Consider the following 22,087-nt stretch of genomic DNA (forward strand, 5'->3'; position numbering starts at 1 on the left):
AAAGAGTGGGAAGGAGACAGCTTCCCCCATCTCCATGCAACTCTCTACTCCCTTTCTCCTCTTTTTCCAAGCTCTGGAAACAATTCTGACTCCCCAGAGAGTCGCTCCTACTTGTTCTCCTGCACTGCCTGTGCTAGGAGAGCACTGTGATTATGGCTCCCAAAGCTGTCCTCTACAAGCCCAAAAGCTTCCTCTGGCAGCCACAACAGCAGCTTCCTCAGATGGAGGAGGAGGAGGCAATCTGTGCATGCTGCCGAAACACCCACTCCTCTCTTCCCTTACCATCAGAGCTGGAGGTCTGTGGCCAGTGATTGCTACTTAGTTCCACCTCTGATGAAAGGCAGCCTTAAAGACAACACTTCTAATAGAAGCATTACCGCTCCCCAAAATCCTCATACTTGTAAAAGGAAACCACATTTAAAACAAAAATCAGATAAATAAAGCGACATTGGAGAAAGTGAAGTTCCCTTCTGAATGTAGAGGAGCCCATTTCCCTCCATCTGCTACTAAAAAATGTCATTTTGTAACTCAAAGAATTAATGATGGATTATGTGAAAACAGCAAATCAGATCATGCTGTTGAGGCATTATATGAACTAAACAGAAGAGCAGTTAATCTAAATCACATGTGGGATGGTTATTACTGTGTGCTGCCATCACTGCTGCTGAGTCTGGCTGTAATATTGGTTTTGGTGGCAACACATGGAAAAACCTGAACGTCTTGGTCCTCATTATAAAACGAGAAGAAATCTCACTCTGGGGAACATGGTCAAAGCTGACAAGTGAGCACTGCAGAAAAGGCTGGGCAGGGGCAGTGGTTAATGCAAAGGTACTCTGAGTCAAAACCAAGAAAACAAGTTACTTCTTCCATCACCTCTATTTTGTAACGTGAACAAGACAAATAAATAAAAGAACCCATAATTCATGCTCAGGACACTTGTATACTGTGGCTTCATATCAGTGCTGAAATTCCCTGTTGGGAGGCTGTTTGGCAAGGCTCCCATCAGCAGCCAGCGGACGGAGGCACTGCAGGGCATGGCTCAGCTCCCGCTGCAGGGCTGCTGACTGTGCAGGGGACCTGGCTCTGCTCACCTTGGACAGCGATGGCACAAGCAAGGGATAATCACTGACTTGGTGTTATCCAGCAGGGAAGCGGGGAGGGGAAGAATCCACATTATGCAAATCAAAATACATTCTGCTTCTAGCGCTAAGTTTCCACTGTAAATATATAAAATACATTGTGCTTTCACCAATTTAAGGAAGCGAGAGGACCTGAAATTGCCTGTATTTCCAATAAAAAAGGTATTTGTATTAGGGAATGGTAACTTTATGAAGCCTTGATCTACAGATGGCCTGTCTCTGGAATTTACATTTTTTACTGAAAGGTGGTATACAATGGTGTCGCTTTGCACGAGCAGAAGTTACTTAGAAACAAGAAAATCTTGAACTCTTTCAGATTCACACAAGTTAACCCCATTTAACAATGAAATTCAGGACACTAAACCAATACTGACATGATAGTATTTTCAAACACAAATGCACTTATCCCACTGCAGATCTAGAATATTTCTAGCAGTATATTTTTTCCATAGTTTTCCTGCATGTTTCTCCTAGTAGATTTCAAAATAACCAAAAAATTAATTTTTCCTTCTCTTGAAATTTTTCAAATCTGAATTAACTTTTCTACATACACACATATTTCTGCCAGTCTGCAAAGAGAAGGTCCTGTCACTGTTCAAATCCTTAATTTTTTCTCTTCTAAAATCTTTTAATTGGCTTTTCCCCTCCCCCCAAAGGATGTTTTGTTCAGTTTTGTTATTCCTTCTTCTTTCCTTGTCTCCTTATTTCCTTACCTCTTCCCTGAGACTCCAGCTTCTTTTTTTATTTATTTTTAATTTTTTTTTTCCTTGACCTCTTATGAAACCCTGACCTGTTTACAGAGAGCAGCTCACAGAGCTTAAGGGCTAATGTTTTACCCCCTACTCACCATTCTGTATCTGGCTGCAGTAATCAGTAACTAGAATCCATCATCATCAATGGATTTTCAGTGACAGGCACTGTACTTGCTCAGATAATGGCCCCATATATTGTCTTTGAAATGAGGGTGTGACCACTACTTAGGGATATTCTCAAGAGTCACTAAATGGCACTGCTGCAGGACATGTTTGCTTCACGTTTTGAAGACAGACCTGCAGAAAAGCAAGCTTTGAAGTTTTGGGGTGCTCTGGATGGTACTGTGCTCTCAGGACACACCAATATTAATGAAAACACATCACCTTGGACTGGAGCAGGCCACTCGCCAGCTGGTTTGGACCACAGGGGAAGAACCTGCAGACACTGCCTCTGAAACTCTCCTTACATGTGGCTCTGAAGAGGTGGATAATAAATAGACAGTCCTGTTCCCATACACAGCAGAGCAATGGAAACAGTAAAAGCATGTGGGGGACCACAAGATAATATGGAAACAACACTGGTCCACAGGATGCCTGACAATGATACTTGATGTTTTAGGAAGGAGGCAAATGTAACATGCCCACACAGGCTGCAAAGACAAATTCAGAGTTTGTGAGCCTCAATGCTGTTTAAAGTCACTGTGGACAGAATACACATTTTTTTATTAAGAAGAACTAACAACCTGATAGAGCTGCTGGACAAATAGGACCAAGCTGCTTTGGTGTCAGGTAAACTAACCGTAGAGTATGCACAGAATACGTGTGAGAATGCAGCCTGCAAAATGACTATTTCCAATGTAGGATAAACACGCTCTCATTCTCTAGTCCTCAACTTTATAAGCTTGCAAACCTGGAGCAGCAGATAGTTGAGTATGCTGAATCCCAATAATACTGTCTCACCAAGAGAGAGGAAAGCAAGTTAGCTCACTGAGATTTGGGAGAAAGAAAGAACACTTCCATCTGCTGCATTTTTTCTGCAATGACCAAAGTTCAAAACTCCACGGATGTGCCCTATCACTAACTTAAGCACATTGACGATAAGATTTTTCCTTCCTTCATTTTTCTGCATTCAAGTATATTGTCCATTAATGGACAAAACTACCCTTTTTCCCCCCATCTAATTCACTGCTCCCCATGGGATAGCCACTAAATTTGATTCATGAATATAGTACATTCACAGGCAAAAGTGGGAACAGAGAAACCCCCTCCCCATCATATCACTCTCCAGGAGGGAGTTTGAGACACATTGAACAAAGAAGCCTCAAATCTTCTGGCATACAGCTTAGAAATCAGAATGTGATTTCCGTTCTATATCTCTTGCTTCATTACAGAAGATATGGTCCTTAAAATAGGCAATTTGCTTTGGCCAGTAATGCTTAAGGTGCTAGCTTTTAGTTTTGTTTTTCTATAGATTCCACACCGCAGCAGGCAGCTTCCTTCCCTCCAGTCCTGCCGCCCAACCCCAGCTGCAGAGGGAAGATACCTAAAGGATTCAGGCAGCTGGAGAAAATGGAAGAGGCTCTTGGGCCTCATCTGTGTTTCACTGCTTTCACATCCATCTGGGTTTGACAAAGTCATGCTTATCAGTTAGATCAGCAGATAGTCTCCTATCTGTGCTGTGGTGCAGAATTAGGTCAGAAGAGCATTCTGCCAGCTTGTGTTTTGATGTTTAATCCTGCGTTAAGTAGTTGTGGAGACAGCAATAAAGGACAAACTCATCACACTAACCAAATTTTTCACCCCCTAAACCTGGTCAATTTTCCTACTTTGTGAGGAAAATGGAATAAAAATCACACATTACTACTATTTAACTGCCTATTTCAAGAGCATAAATTTTTGAGAATGCAAGTGAGGCCATGAGGCAACTTTATTTTATGAAAATATATCACGTTCAAAGGCAAATGGAATGTTATGAAAATAAAGTCTAAAGAATAGTAGTTCTCAAGTTTTAAGCCATCTTCTTCTGTGATGCCATAGCTGGGTCTTCCAGCCGGCCTCACCAGATGGCCACATTGGCCACCATCAGAATAGCAGTCTGGAAACAAGTACCCTACAGCCTTGCCTAAGCATCTTGGCTGGAATACACTCTGAGGCAGAAGTTCTGTACTCACAACTCAGAGATATTCCCAGTGCACTTGCTTAAGAATTCTTCAAATTTGTGAAGAGATTAAAGCCAAATTTCTGGTCCAGTAGAGGTCGGGGAAAATAACAGAATGTTGGTAACTAGCTTTTAAATGGTAATTGTCAGTATTCACACTAAAACCCTGCTACACTAAAAACACCCCCCCAACAGCACACAGTATGAAAATCTGCTCAAAAATAGTAATCATAAAGAAAAAAAAGAATTTTCTCTTAAACAGTAGGTAAGTTCAGCTGCAGAGTATTTCAGCAGCTACATACAACTTTTTGTTTCATGGAAGCTGTACAACCATTCCTCCTCTTACATACAACTGTGCAAATCAGTGTGTTAGTGATGCTTTTGCAAAGAGGGTTTGACAACAATAGAGAGTCCCCAGCCTGCTAAATAAGAAGTGACAACTCCATTTGAAAGCTGTCTCTGGATGTGTTTTATGTGCAGAAATTATCTGTGACAGTTCAGATCAAAATAGAGTTTTCATTTCATGTGGAGGTAAATGGACGATAGAATAGGTTACTTTAAATGCTGCAGTCTAGTCCAATTAATGTTTCAGACTTTTCCATATTCTGTGCTCTAAACTTTGGGGTAAAAAAAAAGTAAAAATCATTTGTCAATAGCATGATGCAAAGAACAGGCCAAAAGGTAATAAAAGCGGTTAACAAAAACAGTCATGCAGACGTATGGCAGAAGAGCTCAAGTTACAGTAACCTGGCTGTGAAACTAATAAGTACAAAACAGAAAAGAAAATATCACTTCATTCTTCCAGGGAGAAACAGGCAGGCGAATCAATTCTGATTTCCCATCTCAATCAGCAGAGATTTTGCCATTTACTTTGATGGAAACAGGACTTGCATATCAGTTTTCTTTCGGAGCAGCAGACACAAATCCACATGCTATCATTTGCTTTTCAGATTGTGCAACACAAATTTACAATTTCTGGCTCACGTAACTGTATAAATGATATAATTTGTACTTTAAAAAAATGTCAAATCCAAGGTGTTCACATTTGTTACCTGTAAATCAATCAGTTGTTCTCTGACCCATTTTAAAGAAACATGTTTTCTTAAAGGTTGGGACCTACTGCTGTGTTACTCAAGCACATCAGTGGCCATGGTGGGAACTGTGCTGATACAGTGCCAGTAGCTTTCTAATGATTTTTTTCAAAGTTGGCGGGGAAAACAGTAATTCACGCATAACTTTTTAGATGTAAGCATAAAGTACTGTTATTAGAAAAAGTATGGACCCAAAAGTGAGTGACCCCATCCCAAACAAGGGCCCACGATTCTTACATAATCTATTTTGTTTATGCCACACTTTAAACAATGCATATTTTGATCTTTTCTGAGAAACAGCATTTTTCTTGGCACGATTTTCAATTTCCACCCACTTGGAAGAGCAGGTGTCTTTGTGTATCATTGCTCAACCCTGGGAATAAAGAAAACATTTAAAAAACACGTTAACATTGTTTTCCTAAAGTCAAGGGACATTAATTTAAGGTTCCATGGGCATTAAAGAAGAACAGACCACTCACTTTAAAGGCACTGAGCTAGTAGAAACACTAATGGAGACAAAGCATTCAGAAGATATGAGACCTCAGTATCTAGCGGCCAAAGACTGAACACTGGTAATCTTATTCCTCACAGATGAGTTTTAACACAAAAGAGAAATTAACATCTATCTGTGCGCTAGAGTCTGGAAAAGAAAAACAACAGAACAATGAAGCTGCTCAGACATCTGGTATATTTGCCACAGCTAATAGTAATGAGATAGTGGGCAGAGTGCAGATTAAAGGCAAAAAGGTATGAAAGAACACTGTTATTTCAGAAGCCACACAGACATAGAAAAAATACCAGTTCTCAGACTAACGAGTCTAAATTTTGGGAGGGATTCTCAAGCCCTTATCACGTTTAGATTGATAATCTATTTGTAGCAGCATTCAAAGAAAGAGAATGAGACTTCTGCCTATTCACTTTTGGAGCCAGAACATGTCACTAAGAGCAAGAGACTTTTCAAGCTCTTTAGTAAGGAGGTCAAAGCATCACCACTGATGCAGACAGTGGTATTTACAGAGAAAAGGAGGAAAAGATCAATCCCTTCCCCCAGCCCCCTTTACTCTCCCTTTCTGAAGCAGCTGCTGCTTAAACATTGCCATTGTATACAGAGGCACAAAACAATTGCTTCTCGGTTTGTTTTTTGGTTTGGTTTTTTTTTTTTTTTTAAAATCAGGAACAGCAGAAGATGTTAAAGGAAGAAAACAACACCTTATTCAGGTGAAGGACTATAGACCGCTTGTCATTTGTGTACTACCAGTCAATAACAATTAGGAACAGGTTTATTGCTCTGATGCTGTTCCCCACCCCTCCTCCACAACCTCACACCCTTTTTGCCACATTATGGAAGTTTCTGCTGACACGTAAAGCAGGGACTGCAGCCAGAGGAGGCGTCCTCTGTCATTACCTGAGAGTAGTTTTTTAAATCAGGAACAGCAGAAGATGTTAAAGGAAGAAAACAACACCTTATTCAGGTGAAGGACTATAGACCGCTTGTCATTTGTGTACTACCAGTCAATAACAATTAGGAACAGGTTTATTGCTCTGATGCTGTTCCCCACCCCTCCTCCACAACCTCACACCCTTTTTGCCACATTATGGAAGTTTCTGCTGACACGTAAAGCAGGGACTGCAGCCAGAGGAGGCGTCCTCTGTCATTACCTGAGAGTAGAGCAGAAGCAGGCCAGGTGCCCTGGTTTGCAGCACACTTCCAGCACACAAGTGCTCAGTCAAAGCAACCCTTTCAGACAGTTATTAAACATTATGGTGACTCAGGCATAGAAAACAGCTGCCCTCTCCCTGCCTCTCCACAAGACCCACCATGTTTTAATGTGCTTCCTTTCCTCTGAAGGTGCCTTGCTGCTTACTTTTCAATTGCCAGGCCATGTACAACACTTGCATTAGAAACATGTTCCACACTTAAACTTACATGCCAGTCTCAAAATAAATGTTTTATATGCATTTCTATAAATACCATAATGATAATTTACAGTTTATTCCCATTTACACGGTAATAACCATATGCAGGACTAAGTAGGCATCTAAGCCTAAGGGCAGAAGTGTTTGTAACAGATAAACTCCAAAGCTGAAGGACATGTTCCAGCTAATAGTGGTTTGAGAAGAAATGCCCCTAAGATATTATTATTCTGAAAAATTTTATTTAAGATTAAAATTAAGTGATTGAAGGCATTAAACCATAAATATGGGTCAAAGACTGAATGGTAAGATGTTTGAAATTTTAAAACATTAGTTGTTTCTTTCTTGCTCCTCCTTACTGCTTCCAAGTCACTGGAGGGAGGGGGCTAACAACCTCCCAGAGTGCATGTTCAACAGACGACTGTGACACTGCAAAACTGTCACACTGACCTACTGGTACACAGGTAGGAAACTGGAGAGAAACAAGAAGGAGAAAAATAAATTGAGAGAACACTTATTGCTCTACAAGCATGTTATATTTATTGCAATTTTAGCACTTTCTAGAGGTATCTCACACTTACTCCTCTTGCGTCTTTTTTATTGTGGGCTTTATTTTTGTTTTTCTCCACTTCAGTTTGGTGGAAAGGAAAAATGAAGGCAGCTATCTGTTTTGCCCCCAACTGAAGAGTATAAAATCTTTCATGAAATCACCCTTCACTGCTTTCAAAAATGGCCTCCAGACATCAAGGACATGTTAGTGATAAAAAGAGATAACCAGTGTGGCTATCTAAAGCAGCATGATTTTCTCATGTCCCTATGTCCTAATGAAAGACCTCTCAGGTGCAGACCATAATGTAGTTGAAGACAAGTTGTTTCTTTCATTTTCTATGAGAGTCTAACATCACTCTCCACAAAACAGTCACAATTCTCTTAGACCATCCCAAGATCAATACTGTTACCTTGGATCAATGTCAACAAATGCCCTGCTGCTGCATGACCTGCCAGAGAAACTGCTCCTTAGCCACAGTACACGTGGACTCCAGATGGTGCCAGGTCTCCTCGTGGGAATGTAAGGGCAGTCACTGAGGTTCAGAGTATGTACCAACTTAACTACATCAGAAGACTTGAGCTGATGAAACAATAAACTATTTCTTGGCTTACTATGACCCCTTGGATTACTGTCTGTGCCAGTGGATTTGTGATCATGGATTGAAAAACAGCACGTTTTAGAGTTTGTCATCGACTGTACACTCTGCACAGCTGTCAGACAATAATCACAATTATTGTCTTTTTATTCAGCATCCTGTTGCCTATTAAGCCATTTCCATCACATCTCATCATTCTTCCCAATATTTCTGCTAGCACAATATTGAGTGATTTTCAGCTTTTCAAACAACATCACTTTTTACAGTTTTCTGCTAATCAAAAGATCTGGCTCATGCTTTTGCCTATACTTTCTGTCAACAATGCTGCCAACTAAGAGCTTGGGTAACTATTTGCCCCTGGCATCTTGACACAAACAGGGAACAAGGTCATGGATAATTTTTAGGAGCAGTTGTTTTATCCTGCTATTAGATGCTTGAAACTTCCATGAGAAGATTCCCACTGATTCATTCTGGAGTCAGATCTGTGGCCCCCTTAGACCTTTTATATCTTATTTTGCTGCAATTAGCAGTAAAATCTTGAAGATCTGCTGGTGTAAACTCCAGGTAAACTGTGACTGCAAAAAAATCAGTGCACAGTAAGAATCCCCTACAACTTATGGATACATAGAGATGACGACGATTTCCACTGTGAGGCTTCCACAACACAGTTAAGCTGTTTGAGTACCCACAGTGCTAAACACTTTGCCTGGACATGAGCAGCCATGCTGGAAAACCCTACCAGAGTTCCTGCACTGTTCCTGCTGGCAGCAGAACCTGGCAATGCTGGTGGGTCTGAGGAGCACCCCATGGCTCCCTCTGCTGCAGCCTTCTCAACTGGTGTAAGCAGCTTTCCTGGTGGTCTAGGAAAATCAATTGAGTATTTTGAGAATGTATGAGCAATTGTGGGAGGCTGCTTTGAAGACTCTCAGGGGTCTGTTATGCTTCTCACTGCTTAATGACGAGGATGGCTGGGAATTGCTTTACTTATAACTCAGGGGAACCTGCCAGCACACATCTCACTGACCTTACATAACCTCAAGAAGAAGTGAAGACACTGAAAAAAATTCTCATGGCTCCAGTGAGTCCATTCTCTCTGTCACATCTAAGAGTTGCTTCTCCACCCTTACTAGACAGGTATCACTGTTCTCTTAACTGGAGCTACTCAGCATTTTGAAGCAGTCCAGTGATGACCCTTTTTTCCTCCTCCTCCAAATGTAACCCTTTGTTCATACTTTCAGACTTGGGGGAAATGATTCTTTGTGTCCCACTAAACTTTGACTATTTTTTAAGAATAGTTTGATCACTAATTTATCCCAACGAAGCAGAAAGTCAAGAGAGAGCTTGCCGTGAGCTCACGTCCATCACCTGGAGTGTGAACGTAGAGGTGCTAATACACATGAACTGGTCTGGGCTCCTCATGATCAGACTCTTCCACCTCTAAAACAGACAGATTCATTCACAGACTTAACTAGCGTAGCAAAATCCCATACCCTCATCTTCAGTTTTACTAAAGCAAGATTATCTCTACAATGAAAGAAAGATTCCCTTTCTCCCATTTAACTAGCAGTAGTTAGGAAAAAAATGTAGGAGAGGATTTTTTTGGAAGTCATGGTTTTGGATAGAGTGTGAGGTCCCTGAGGTCAGCAACCTAGATTCATCTTACAGTGGGCTACACAGCAAAGCTTGCACAAGTCCAAGCCACCAGGGTTTTCTCTGAACTACTTGCATATCCAGAAGCTAGGAGATCATATGGCAAAATGAGTATGTCAAGAAGCTGGGGGAGAAAACAGGAGATGGTTAATAAAAAGATTGGGAACTGGGCTGAGAGAAAGGGAAAACAAAAGAAAAACAAACAGTTTCTTGGCAAAGGACTTGCTGGAAGGACAAGCCTCACAACTGTGAGCAGCATAATGACCTTCTGCTTGTTTCTCTTCAATCAGGGAAATGGGACTAGGCTCACATTCATCATTTAACCAGAACTGTAGTACAGAATAAACCTGACTGAAACATACTTCCTTTTTTTTTTCCTTAGCTAGAGCAACTCTGCAAGGATAATGATGGGGCCGAAGACACTCGTTCTGACAGAAGACAACCTGAAGCAATGAAAAGCTGGGTATTTTGAAAACCCTAAAGTGTATGAAATAGAACAGACAGAGAACTACAGAGAGTAGTGGGAAAACAGAACCACACGAGACTTAATCATGTCCTCTACACTTTAATTAAAGTAAGATTTAACAATTTTATTTAAGATTACCAAATTCTCAGAGGAAATGCATTTCTCTCTCTGTACTGCTACTATACAACTGTTAACTTGGAAGAAGAAAACACAGTACACAATGCTACACCCATCCAGCCATGCTGAGTATCCACTAAGGTAGACCTCTTTGTTCAAAGAAAATATCTAGTTACATTGCTTGTCTACTAAATTGAAATACAAAATGCTACAAGGGTTTGCACTTTCAGTATGGAAGTGACTGGCCTAATAAACAAGATTTTAACAGCTTCTCTATTAAACAACTCAGTTTAATTAATCTTCAGTCATTAACCATTCATTTAAAATGCCACTCACAAAATCTTAATTTTGCACATTATCAGCTGGTTCACAAATAGCTATCTATAAGCAGAAGTGTAACAATCTTCCTTTCTCTTTCTTGGAGCTTACCAACCTTATAGTCAATTTTGGCTTCTAAATTAACCACACACACATATTAGCATTTAAAATTAAAAGTTGTTTTGTTAAAAAAATTGTGCAGAGAAAAGTTAATACACATCATTCTGCTGATGGTTAAAGAGGCAAGTATGAGGTTTTGGTTAAATAACATCCTGCATAAGATGGAATTTAGCGTCTCTTGCTCACACTAGGAAATACACTATGGCAGTAACACATGCAAGGCCATATGATTTCACTCCAGCTGCATGGACGATCTCATTTTGTCTTTATTTGTACATTTAAGAGGCTGACAACACCATCTGCATTTCACTATATCCTCTACTATGGTCTCATCTTCCCAGTAACAGACCTGGCTTTCTCTTCAGGGACCTATCTTTTGCATTTGCATCCAAACGGCTGAAAGAATGGGACATTAGTAAATATGCAGAATTAACGTAAAATAATTCCATACAATAATATATCACATAAGAAAAGACAGGGCTGGAGGAAAAAAACCCAACCCAAACCTGAATGCTTAACACAGCTGCCAAAACTCAGGCTCCCCAGCATCTGCAGCAGGACAGTCACAAGGGAGTTGTGGGAGTGCAGTATATAAAATTTTACACATCTGTCAATAAGTGAGGTGATCCAAATGCAAACCCTAGCAGGCAGGATGCACGCAGGCAGATTTGTGGCTATTCCTGACAGAATTTATTTCTGCTGAAGAATGCATGGCCTCAAACAAGCATGTACACATTACATGGCAGCAGCAGCAGCGGTTTGACAACTTCCTTCTCCTAAGACACGCTCCAAAGTGCTCAGGGTCACCTGAGTTCCATGAAATCTGGGTTTTCATGAGAAGTGAATGATAGAGCTTGGGTGCTAAAGTTGGAAGATTTGGATGAGGGGTTCCTGGGAAAAAGCAGAGCGAACTCTAACCAAAAAGTAATTTTGCTTGAATCCTACCTGGAGATTTTTTTTTTTCCCCCCATATAGGTGGGAAATAAACCCAAGGCTTGTTTAAACATGTCTCCTCAGGCAGTCCAGTTACTCAACATTTCCCCCGGTAAGCACAGTGAGTATGCAGCACCCATGCACCCTTTCTGAGGAAGAAAACTGCCAGCAGTATTAGGAGCAAAATACACAGTACAAGTCTAACTCCAATGGCACAGCCTACACTGGAACTGGTTGGTGGCCATAGGGCTTTCTGGACTACCCTGCTTCCATTAGCAGGACAGCTCTACTGAGCCTGCAGAAATCAGGGAACCTCTGCTGTACTGTCAATGCCAGCCTGAATTTAACTGCTGTCAGAAATCTATCAGCCAGGACAGACAGTAGGTTGCCAAACACTAAGTTTTTGGTTCTAACATTATGGGAAACAGTGACCAGACAGGAGCCAAAGAAGGCCCTGTGGTATGTTTCAGGAAGAATAAATTCCAGCGGAATCAGAGGAGAGTCTCGGGATGTAGAGTAGTACAGGACAAGGAAACAGCACAGATGATTTTAGGACACCAAGCTGAAGAGGCTTTATGGTAAGAGAGTGTACATACCTTGATTCTACTTGTCACACTTTGTAAATCAAAATATTCCAATGCATGACCACATTTCTCTTTCCACAGTAAGGCAAGGTGCAGTGGCAAAGGGCACATAGATATTACATAGCTTCATTCAATTTCCACCTTGCCTCCATGATATCCATCTCAAAGAATAATCTTCCTTGAGTAAAGGACCATCCATTCCTAGAGCAGTGGATTACTTTTATGCTAATCAGTGATGAAAGGTGTTGTAAATGGATGCACAATGAGCAATGACCATGATACTTTGAACTGAGAACTAGAAAACTTTGACTTCTGGTGTATGAGACACACAAGGCCAAGTACCACACCTGGGCAACCCCAGCTCACCCTTTTTTAGCAAATCCTTTTCTGTGCAGCTCAGGACTCCTATGGCCTTGGATTGAGCAGGATGGGAGTGGCCCATAACTGCCCAAAAGACAAGCATTTAGCTGTTTAGTAAAAAGTGCTCCTTTTGCTGAATTTCAAAACTCCAGACCCTTTATACCCTCCTCACAGGCTTACAACATTGCTTACATTTGGCATTTAGTTCCTCAGGACATGCACAGCAATGTCTTCCTTTGATCCTTTAGAGGGAGAGGCAGACTGCCCAGTGTCTCTCCCCTCTCTCTCAACTCAGGCCAGCTCCTGAGAGTGAGATGTGAGGGACATAGTCAGGGTTGCACAGAGGTATGGGTGTCATTTTTCCAATTTCAACTTTGCATGCTGGTAGACAGGGCACTCTGAAAGACTGCAACTGGTGAAAGTTGCCATAAGGAAACTTTCACCCTGAAACAAGGAAGATCTATTTTCCAATTAATTAATTAACATTGCAGAAATTAAGATCTTGCACAGTGGGTGCCCACACAGCATCTCCAAAAATAATAAAAAAAAGCTGGATCAGACTTTGGGGCTTTGGACTTCACTCCTATGTAATAAAACAGTGCTGGCTTTTTATTGGTATTTTTTTAAAACTGCAACAAGATACAGCTCTGAATGTATTCTTGCTAAACAAAGGAAAACTGTATTCATTTTTGTCAGACCAGCACTTTGAAATTCCCCAAGATAAGCCACATAAATAAATGAAGAATTATACTTGGCAATGAGTTTGGCATCAGACTTTAAGTGTTTCATAGTTCTGGGCTGAGAAAATAAGTTGAGCAAAGTCTCTAGAACCTTTCCAGAGATGTACTTGGGGTGTTTGGATATACTTGACAGCACCATCTTCACAGGAAGAAAAAAAGAGGAAATTGTTTATTCGAAATGTGAGAAAGGGTTTCACTGTGTGACATGCCTGACATTTAAGTGATAATAGTGTTGTGCATCTGCTCTTTTGGCTTTGGTCTGACACCTAGGCTCTGCCACGGTGCAACTTAGCACTGTCATGGCACAGCCTTGATGACTAAACTCAGAGATGTGACTTACCACCCATTTCAGGAACATATGGGCCACAGATCACTCAGCCTCTGCCGCAGGCTCGGAAATGCACAACATCTCAGGCAAAGACCCTGTGAGTTCCCCAGCTGCACAAGGTGGCTGTGCAGGCTGCACCATCCTTAGGGATGCCATTTGCATTACAGAAAATTGTGGCTAATTAGAAATAAACAGAAAAATGCTTGATTTACAAAGAAATGTGTGATTTTGCCAGCTAAATTTTTTTCCAGTCTAACTTAACAGTCACAGAATACACTGATCATGCTAATGCTTTCGCTATATTCATTAATAAGGACAATTTACATTTATATAGCACCTCTCTTAGTTAAGAATTCCAAAGCTTTTAGCAAAATATACACAAAAAATTACTTCTATTTCACTGAATATAGTCATCGTTGGAATGAAAATCAACAATTGTGAAGCAGTGCAGAAGAACGTTACACAACAGTTGTAAATAAGACACAAAGCAAACTCCCCAAAAACCCAAAGCAAAAAGCCCCTGAGATGCCAGATGCAAGTGGAGGTAAATGGGACGTCAGTACACAAACAGTGATGTGAAGCAGGTCTGTGTGTGCCCTCAGGAGCAGTGTTGGAGGCAGCAAACATACTTCGTAATGATTAAAGCAAGAGACCCCATACATGTGCAGCCTATTGCTTTCCTGCACGCCGAGGGATGCAGCTTAAACTGTGAATTTAACTGGGAAGAACAAGCCAGGAATACTCAATGGATTCTGGTGACGAGAAAAGGGGAAGTGAGTGTGTGTAAATTGTGAACAGGTCTTATCTGACCACTAAGCTTCATACTTTACAAATGGCCTCCCGTTCTAAAAAGGCATTAATTATGCTAATACATTATTCCGCAAAAATAACATAAAATAAAAATTAACTTCTTGTTTCAAATGATGAGTTTTAATTCTCAAATCATAATGATACGTAACTGGAGTTCTCAGACTGAAATGAAGTAATCTATTCTCTCTGTGTTCAAATCCTCCTTCTACTCCTAACTCCATTTACTTTAGTCACCGATGAAGTCTCCACACACTGTATTACAAATCGAGAGTCACGTGTGGGAGGAAAAACCATCTATCTAAAGTAAAATTAACAGCAAAACTTTGAGAGAAAGCATGCATATGCTAGCAAGAGCAAAGCATAAGTGTTTACATGACCAATGTGTTGATAAATGTTAAGCCCCACAAACACAACTGTGGTTTGGCTTATAAGCATCCATTATAACTCTTTCGCATCATTTTGAGGCAGACAAGGTAGTTTTCATACTTGACCCTTGGAACCAGATTGTTTTCTTAATTAACACATTATCCAGGGATTTTTCTTCCACATCTCTCTCTCTCCTTTCAATACTCTCCCTCCAGCACAGAAAGATTTCCTTGCCTGAAGTTGCCACTTTATTCAACAACTGCTGGCTGAGACCTCACGACCCACTGCATAAATTCACATAGAATTATTCATGTTTGGCACATTTCTGCTGGTGAATAACAACACCATTTTGTCTCTCAGACAAAGAAAAGAAAGATTTAAAAAAAGAACAAAGGCAGCCTAATAAGAATCTCACATTTCCTATTTTTTTCTTAATCTGTTTAAACAGCCTCTACAAGCCTGAGAAATTCAACAAAGCAAAATTGTGGACTGTTGGTCTTTCAGTACCGATGGAACAGCCTCTCAGCGTGACCTCTGATCACAGGCTCAGCTATGAGGTAACTTTTCCTGCCTGAGCAGTATTTTGGTTTTAGTTTTTCAAACTGAGTTATTGTGTTATCATGCAATTACAGCTAAATCCACACTGAAATCCAGGATCCCAATACCAAATACAAACTTGCTTGGGACTTCAATCTTGTCCCCATAGCAAGTCAAGAGTTTGTTCAGTGTAGTCAAAACTGCAATACAATCAATCCACTAGAAGAAGGCAGAATGAAAGACTTGAGCATTTCCTTTTTCTGCATGGAAAGACAATCTACAGACCCACTTCAAAACTGATGATATATTTAAAATGTACAGCTATGAAGTCCTGCTAAAGCCAAAATTATAAAGCAACTTTTATACCAATGTCTTAGTCCATCTGAGTTACACATGTATATGTTCATATTTGAAAGATACACACACCTGAATTTAGACACCCTCCACCGGGAATTCTCAGATCTTGGTTTATTGAGCTAGCACAAACTCAGTTTCTGATCCCTTTGCTACACACAACTTTGTGTGACTTCAGTGACAATTGCCTTGAGGCATTTCTAGTAAAGTGAAATCCACTAGCTGACAAAATGCTGGGATCACTACCTCTTACTTATGCAGTTGGGGAAGAGTTAATAATATGGAAGAAGAGAAAAAGCACTGTCATTATGTTTGGAAAGAACTCTACCATATTGTATTTAGGTGAAAAAGAGAGAGAGATTTGGCACATTCCCTTCTACAAACTTAGATTTGTGTCAAAAGAGTTTTATTAGTATTTATAACAATGACTCACTAGACATTTTTAAAATACTATGATGCCACAAACTGGAAACACTCCTATATCTGTGCTGACATATTTCTCCAAAATTAACGAGTGTGGTATTACATGGCACAGATTGAGGCTATGGGGAGACACTACAGATTGTAATATGAACTCAAAGCATGTGTAATTCCTGAAGTCCTCCATACCTGTCCTCTGTCAGCTCTTCTTTTCACATAGACTTGTATGTCTTGCCCACACACTCGTACTTGGGTTTGAAAAGCCAACACCGATATACTAATGCCACAATAGTAATGAAGTCTCATGTTCTTTTAGCTCCAGACTCCACAAGCAAACAGTTTTAAAATCATCATAAGTGGGTACATCATCAACTCAAAGGAATTTTTGTTTTCCCTTTAACTCAGGAAAAAACTTGACCATCTTTCTTTAATGCTGGAAGCTTGACAGTAAGGATTAAAAATTGTTCTTTCCTTTCCACTTAGTTATTGGAAAGGCTGTGAAAGGCAATCAGTCTTTTGAAGCCACACTTCACAGTCTGCATAAAAATGCCACGATTCCCAGTCCTCTCCCCAAACTAATTGAAAGTGTGTAATATCACACAGCTGGGAAAATCTAAACCATAAACATATACAATATATCATGCTACCATACAAAACCTGTTACTAATCGGCAGTTGATGATCTGCAGGATCGAAAGGGATCTGAAAACTGAGATCATTTTTGCTGCAGGGTAAGAACTTTTCCCAACTGAAAGAGGAAAAAACACTCTCTCAGCAGTGCAGAAATTGGACTGCAGTCAGTTCATTCATTCTGTTTGTGAAATATGGACTTCCCTTTAATGATTTCTGTTTGACTGCTGTCTTGCTCAGATGCTCTGGGGCTACTGCTGCAGCAAATCTTGCTTTTGGGTAAGAGGAAATTCATGGCTTTCTAGGCAGTAAATTCAGGGGCTTGGGGCATCTGCACAGTCCCGTGTCTGACCCCCTGCCTAGGCCCAGGCTCCCTCCCCATCAGCTATCATTTTTTGGAATGCCAGGTGGCAATCTTACCTGTCACCAGAAGTCTGCGGGTAGTGCTGCTTGTTTATTTTTGCATACAATCCTTCCAAGTGCTCCCTCTCCATTGGTGCTGAAGAAGAATCCCGCAGAAAAACAAAGGTTTCTCCTACTGCCGGTGATGAGGGTCTGTAGATGCTTGCTGGGGGATAAGCCTCTCGGAAGTGGTTCACCCTGGCATAGTTTGGATCCACCTCATCATCATCAATGTCAGGTCCTCCAGGACCAGTAGAATAATCACTCAGGCCTCTCAGTTGCTTTTGCCGTAACTCCTGATGCTTTGCACCAATCCTAACAATTCAAATCAAAGAACAAATATACTGTAGGATCTGCTTCAACAGTAACCATCACACATATTTGAAACATGAACCCTGAACCCAACCATTTAGAGCTTTCAGTACACTGTGAAACTGGTGCCAGATAAAACAGAGTAGTGCATGCAGCAATTTTGTTCTTCATCTCTGACAATCACCTTTGTAACCAAGCTTGGTCATCATTCTGATGAAAAAAAATTAATGCTGAATATAGTGTGGCTTTTCACAAGTGTGGATGCACGAACACACACAGGTTTAATTCTACACCTACATTCCGCATTGCAGTTGAATACACCTAACCCAGTCCTGAAACTTTTAATCTAAATTAGCCAGTAAAATTGTTACTGACCCTTGGTTACTTGACCCACCTAGATTCTCCTAAATACATTAACTTGTGAAAAGTGCATTAAATGTGAACGCAAATGGAGAGATGGCACATTTGTCTCAAATCAAAGGACCACAATTAATTTGCTGAAGATTTAATTTTAAAAAAAAATTATTTTGGTTACATAAATGTGAAAATCATGCCTTATTGTATAGGCGATAAGGACAAAGTAAAACAGCAAATAAATTAATAGAAATTTGACAGAAATGAATTGGTACATATAAGTGAATTAAAGACTGTTACTGGCAGTATTCCACTGTGACAAAGCCTTAAGTGGTATTACAAAATGCTGCTGCTAATCAGGGCCATTGTGTAATCTCTTTGGAACAGTAAAACATATTCAGGTAAATTTCAAGCTAAGATGATATTCAGTGATTCAACATTGCTGCTGGAGAAAAAAGAAGTGCAGGAAGACCATGAGCTGTTCTGTTAACTGCTCAGCTAGTCTTCAACACAGTGTGATTAAGTGCAGTGAGATGGATCTGGCAGAATGCTGACCACAGTATGTAATAAACAGCATTTACAGAAAATAGAGGAGCATGGAGGAAGAAACAAGGAACAAAAGAAAGATACAAAGATGCAATGCCTGACAGAAGTCAACATTTGCTTTTGACTGTAACTGGAAGTGCAATGGCAGCGTAGAAAGAACAGTATCATTTGTACCATAGGAGTATTAAGTGAAAAGGGTCTGGCAGACTTGGTTATCCCAGTAGGGCTTAATGGCCTCAGGACTGTGCATATTGAAAAATGAAGGTGTTCTGGAGAAAGTCTTTAAAAGGCATGGTGAGAAAGGTTCCCTAAAGAAACAGATGAGCACACTGGGAACTTCCATCTGACAGACAGGAACTATTAAGTGCCGAATGGGATTCACACTAGTTATTTTGTTTCACTAGATTTGTATCATCAAAATAAATGCTAATACTTTGGAAATAATTTGTGGATAAAAAGGTTCAGAAATAATTCTAATGAGAACAACATGCCTTTTTACACATATACTTGGGTACATCAATGTGTACCACTCATGCTTTCCAGTTCCACATCTCCATTAACTGTGCTAGGACATATCTAGAGGTGATGCTGGTTTTCAACACTTAAAATGTAATCATACTTTACAGCAGGGGATACATGCTGTATACATCCTCCTGCATAGAGGATACAGTCATTGAGGGGATGGGTGCCCACTTTTCACTCTGCCTTCCCTCAGTGAAGCAGATGACCGTTCTCCTGTCTGGTACTCAATTCCTGTGTGCCCCACCCGGGGTACCACATGCAGCTTTGGGTGCCTCAATGTAAAAAGGACATCAAAGCGTTGGAGTGTGTCCAGAGGAGGGAAAGCAAGATGATGAAAGGCCTTGATGGCAAGACTTAGGAGGGCAGCTGAGGTCACTTGGTTTGTTTAACCTGGGAAACTGTGGAGTGCTTCACCCTCAATTAGTGACCAAAAAACCCTAAACACAGAATTCAGTGCAGGAATATATCAAATGAGATACAAGTCCTGTGGCACACATGGGTGTATATATACACAGTACACAGGCAGAAAAATGGGAGGAAACTACATTCCGAGGAATGGTCTCATCATATCAGTGCAGAAGGCATGGCACAGACCTGAGATGAGTCACAGGAGTTTCTCAGAAAATGATGAGCCTTCATGTTCTCTGGACCAGTACATCACTGGGCCCCCAGGTATCTGAGACCGCTTTGAAAGCAAGAGTAGTGCAGCCAGCAGCATCACGCTAATCTTGCTTTCATGTCTGATAGAAAGAGTAATTTGTCCTGCTATCAATACTGGTATATTCTGCACAACAAAAGCTGGAATTAGGTCACCACAATTTTCTTTTGTTCCTGTGAATAAGCCTAGCTTCTTCAACTTCTCTTTCTGAGTGCAATCTTCAATTGCTGCCAGCATTATAAGTAAAATCTTCTCAAAACCAATTATTTCCATTCTGTATTATACGGACCAATCATTACCAACCAGCCTATGTGAAATTCTTTATGATCAATGTTTCATCCTTTCAATACATCTATTACAATTGCATTAATATTTCTTGTTTTCTTTTTACTCTTCCGCACAAATCTGTAAAATTTGCTCGGTGATCTCTTTTTCATTTCAATCCAAACATTCAAATATAGGGAAACAAACTATCTGTTTTTTCTTTCTATTTACCTGTCCTTTTATGCCTTCTCACATGTTTTTCACCTTTGAAATTTCTCACATTTTTGTGAAGTTTTAAATTTCCACATTGTATTTCAGCATCATGTTTTCACACAGTTTTAAAGCAATCTTTGCCGTAGCACATACCAGTAGCTGCCCAGGAATTCTTTACTGAGGGGAAAAAAAAAAAAAAAAAAGAGGGTGCTGTTCATTCCATAATTCCTTTAATGCTCTGCCAACTCTTCTAGAAGCAGGTTACTTCTCTATATCCCACTCTATTCATTCACCATTTCTGCACCTCCCTCTGAAATTCCCCCTATCTGAAACAGCAAAATCTTTATTCCCTATCCCAAAAAATCCTCCCAAACCAACCAACAAACCAAAAAAACTTTTAACTTAACACAACTGTAATGGCAAACAGCTCATTGAACAATTACTACAAGACAGCCCCCAACTTGAAGCACCACTTGTCTGGTTAAACAACTGGTGCAAATTTGTGAAGAAAGATAAAATGTCCCTCAGCACTATGATGCTGGCAGTGAAACCAGAGCTGAGGAGAGGTACAGATCACCATCTCAACAATTTAGTGTGGCACTAAAGTTTCTACAAACTTCCTGATGAGGTAAAGGGAAAAGAAAACTCATACAGAATAAAGGGAAGTTACATATATTTCCTTTTGAGTAACTCATATTAAGTCTGCTTGCTCTCTTCCCCCACCAGAACACTGTGCTCTCCAGTTAAACCACTGCACAACTTCACCAACTCCCCTTAGCTGTGTTTCTGTAAAAACAGAGCCTTGGCACACAAGCAGCCAGGACAGGCAACAGAAATGCCATATCAAGAATTGCCTTTTCTTTTTTTTCTTGTGACCCATCTTTTTCTCAACAGCATCCAAACATGTAACCTACTCTAGACTTTCTCTACAACAAATAGGTTGGACTCAATGACCTCAAAGGTCTTTTCTAACATAGTTAATTCTGTGATTCTGTGAAATATTTTCAGAAAATATATAGTTTGATAAAAAATACATAACCTTAATACAAGTCCAGGCAACATTTTGAAAACACGTCAAATGAAGACAGAATCCATACATGTACTGTACTTCTGGAAGTCGGACACAGTATTTTGAAAACACTTCTGTATACCTCATGTACTGTTCAGTAGCACACCCCCAGAGCTATAAATCAAGGAACGCTCTCGTTTATCTTTCAAATAATCTTCTCATTTGACATATCTGCACAAAGCATACACAGTCACTTCTCATCTGGTAACACACGGAAAGATGCATATACCTAGAGTGCAGCAGCCATGAAAGGGTTAACAGCCCAAACAGCTTCCAGCTGCAGCTCAGACACACGATTGAGTTACTGTGGCTTAACAAGTTATTGTGTTCCTGCTGGGCTACTGTCAATGACCACATATGTATTCACCGCCTGTGACAAACACAATGTAAAACGCTTTAGCCTGACATCGGTGACAGAGACACTGACAGGCAAAAGCTGGATTAAAAGACTGCAGAATACACAGACTGAAGCAGCTGCAGGAAGGGATGTGAACTACCTCAAGAAAACTCCAGAAGAACTGAGCAGAAGTGACTTTTGGAGAAGACCCAGAAACGCTTTTGGGAATGGAATGTGAGGGCGAGGAAAAGCCGTAAGAGATACTTCTCATCTCTTGGCCCAGCAGTTGGAAGGTGGGTGGGTGGATGGGTTACGAGTGGGTAACAAGAAAATGCTGAAGCTTCTAAGACACTCTGAAAATTGAAATTAAAACACAGGACTTAATGTTACCAGTTCAGTAGCCCAAAGACGGTCAGGGTGGAGCTGTGGAGCCCAAAGATGGCCTCCAGTGGGAAATGAACAGCAAGACACTGGCTGCA

The 22,087-nt window shown here is 40.5% G+C and overlaps 1 protein-coding gene across 1 annotated transcript in view; it reads right to left on the reverse strand.

Moving 5' to 3' along the window:
• Positions 1–22,087, reverse strand: part of PARD3B (par-3 family cell polarity regulator beta) — a 382,717-nt gene that overhangs the window by 64,604 nt on the left and 296,026 nt on the right. Inside the window, exon 21 of the mRNA XM_017735561.1 lies at positions 17,352–17,648. Coding sequence (XP_017591050.1) covers positions 17,352–17,648 — 297 coding nt within the window. The remainder of the gene's footprint in view (positions 1–17,351; positions 17,649–22,087) is intronic.

This window comes from Corvus brachyrhynchos, unplaced genomic scaffold (assembly GCF_000691975.1).
Source record: "Corvus brachyrhynchos isolate BGI_N302 unplaced genomic scaffold, ASM69197v1 scaffold255, whole genome shotgun sequence".
NCBI lineage: Eukaryota > Metazoa > Chordata > Aves > Passeriformes > Corvidae > Corvus > Corvus brachyrhynchos.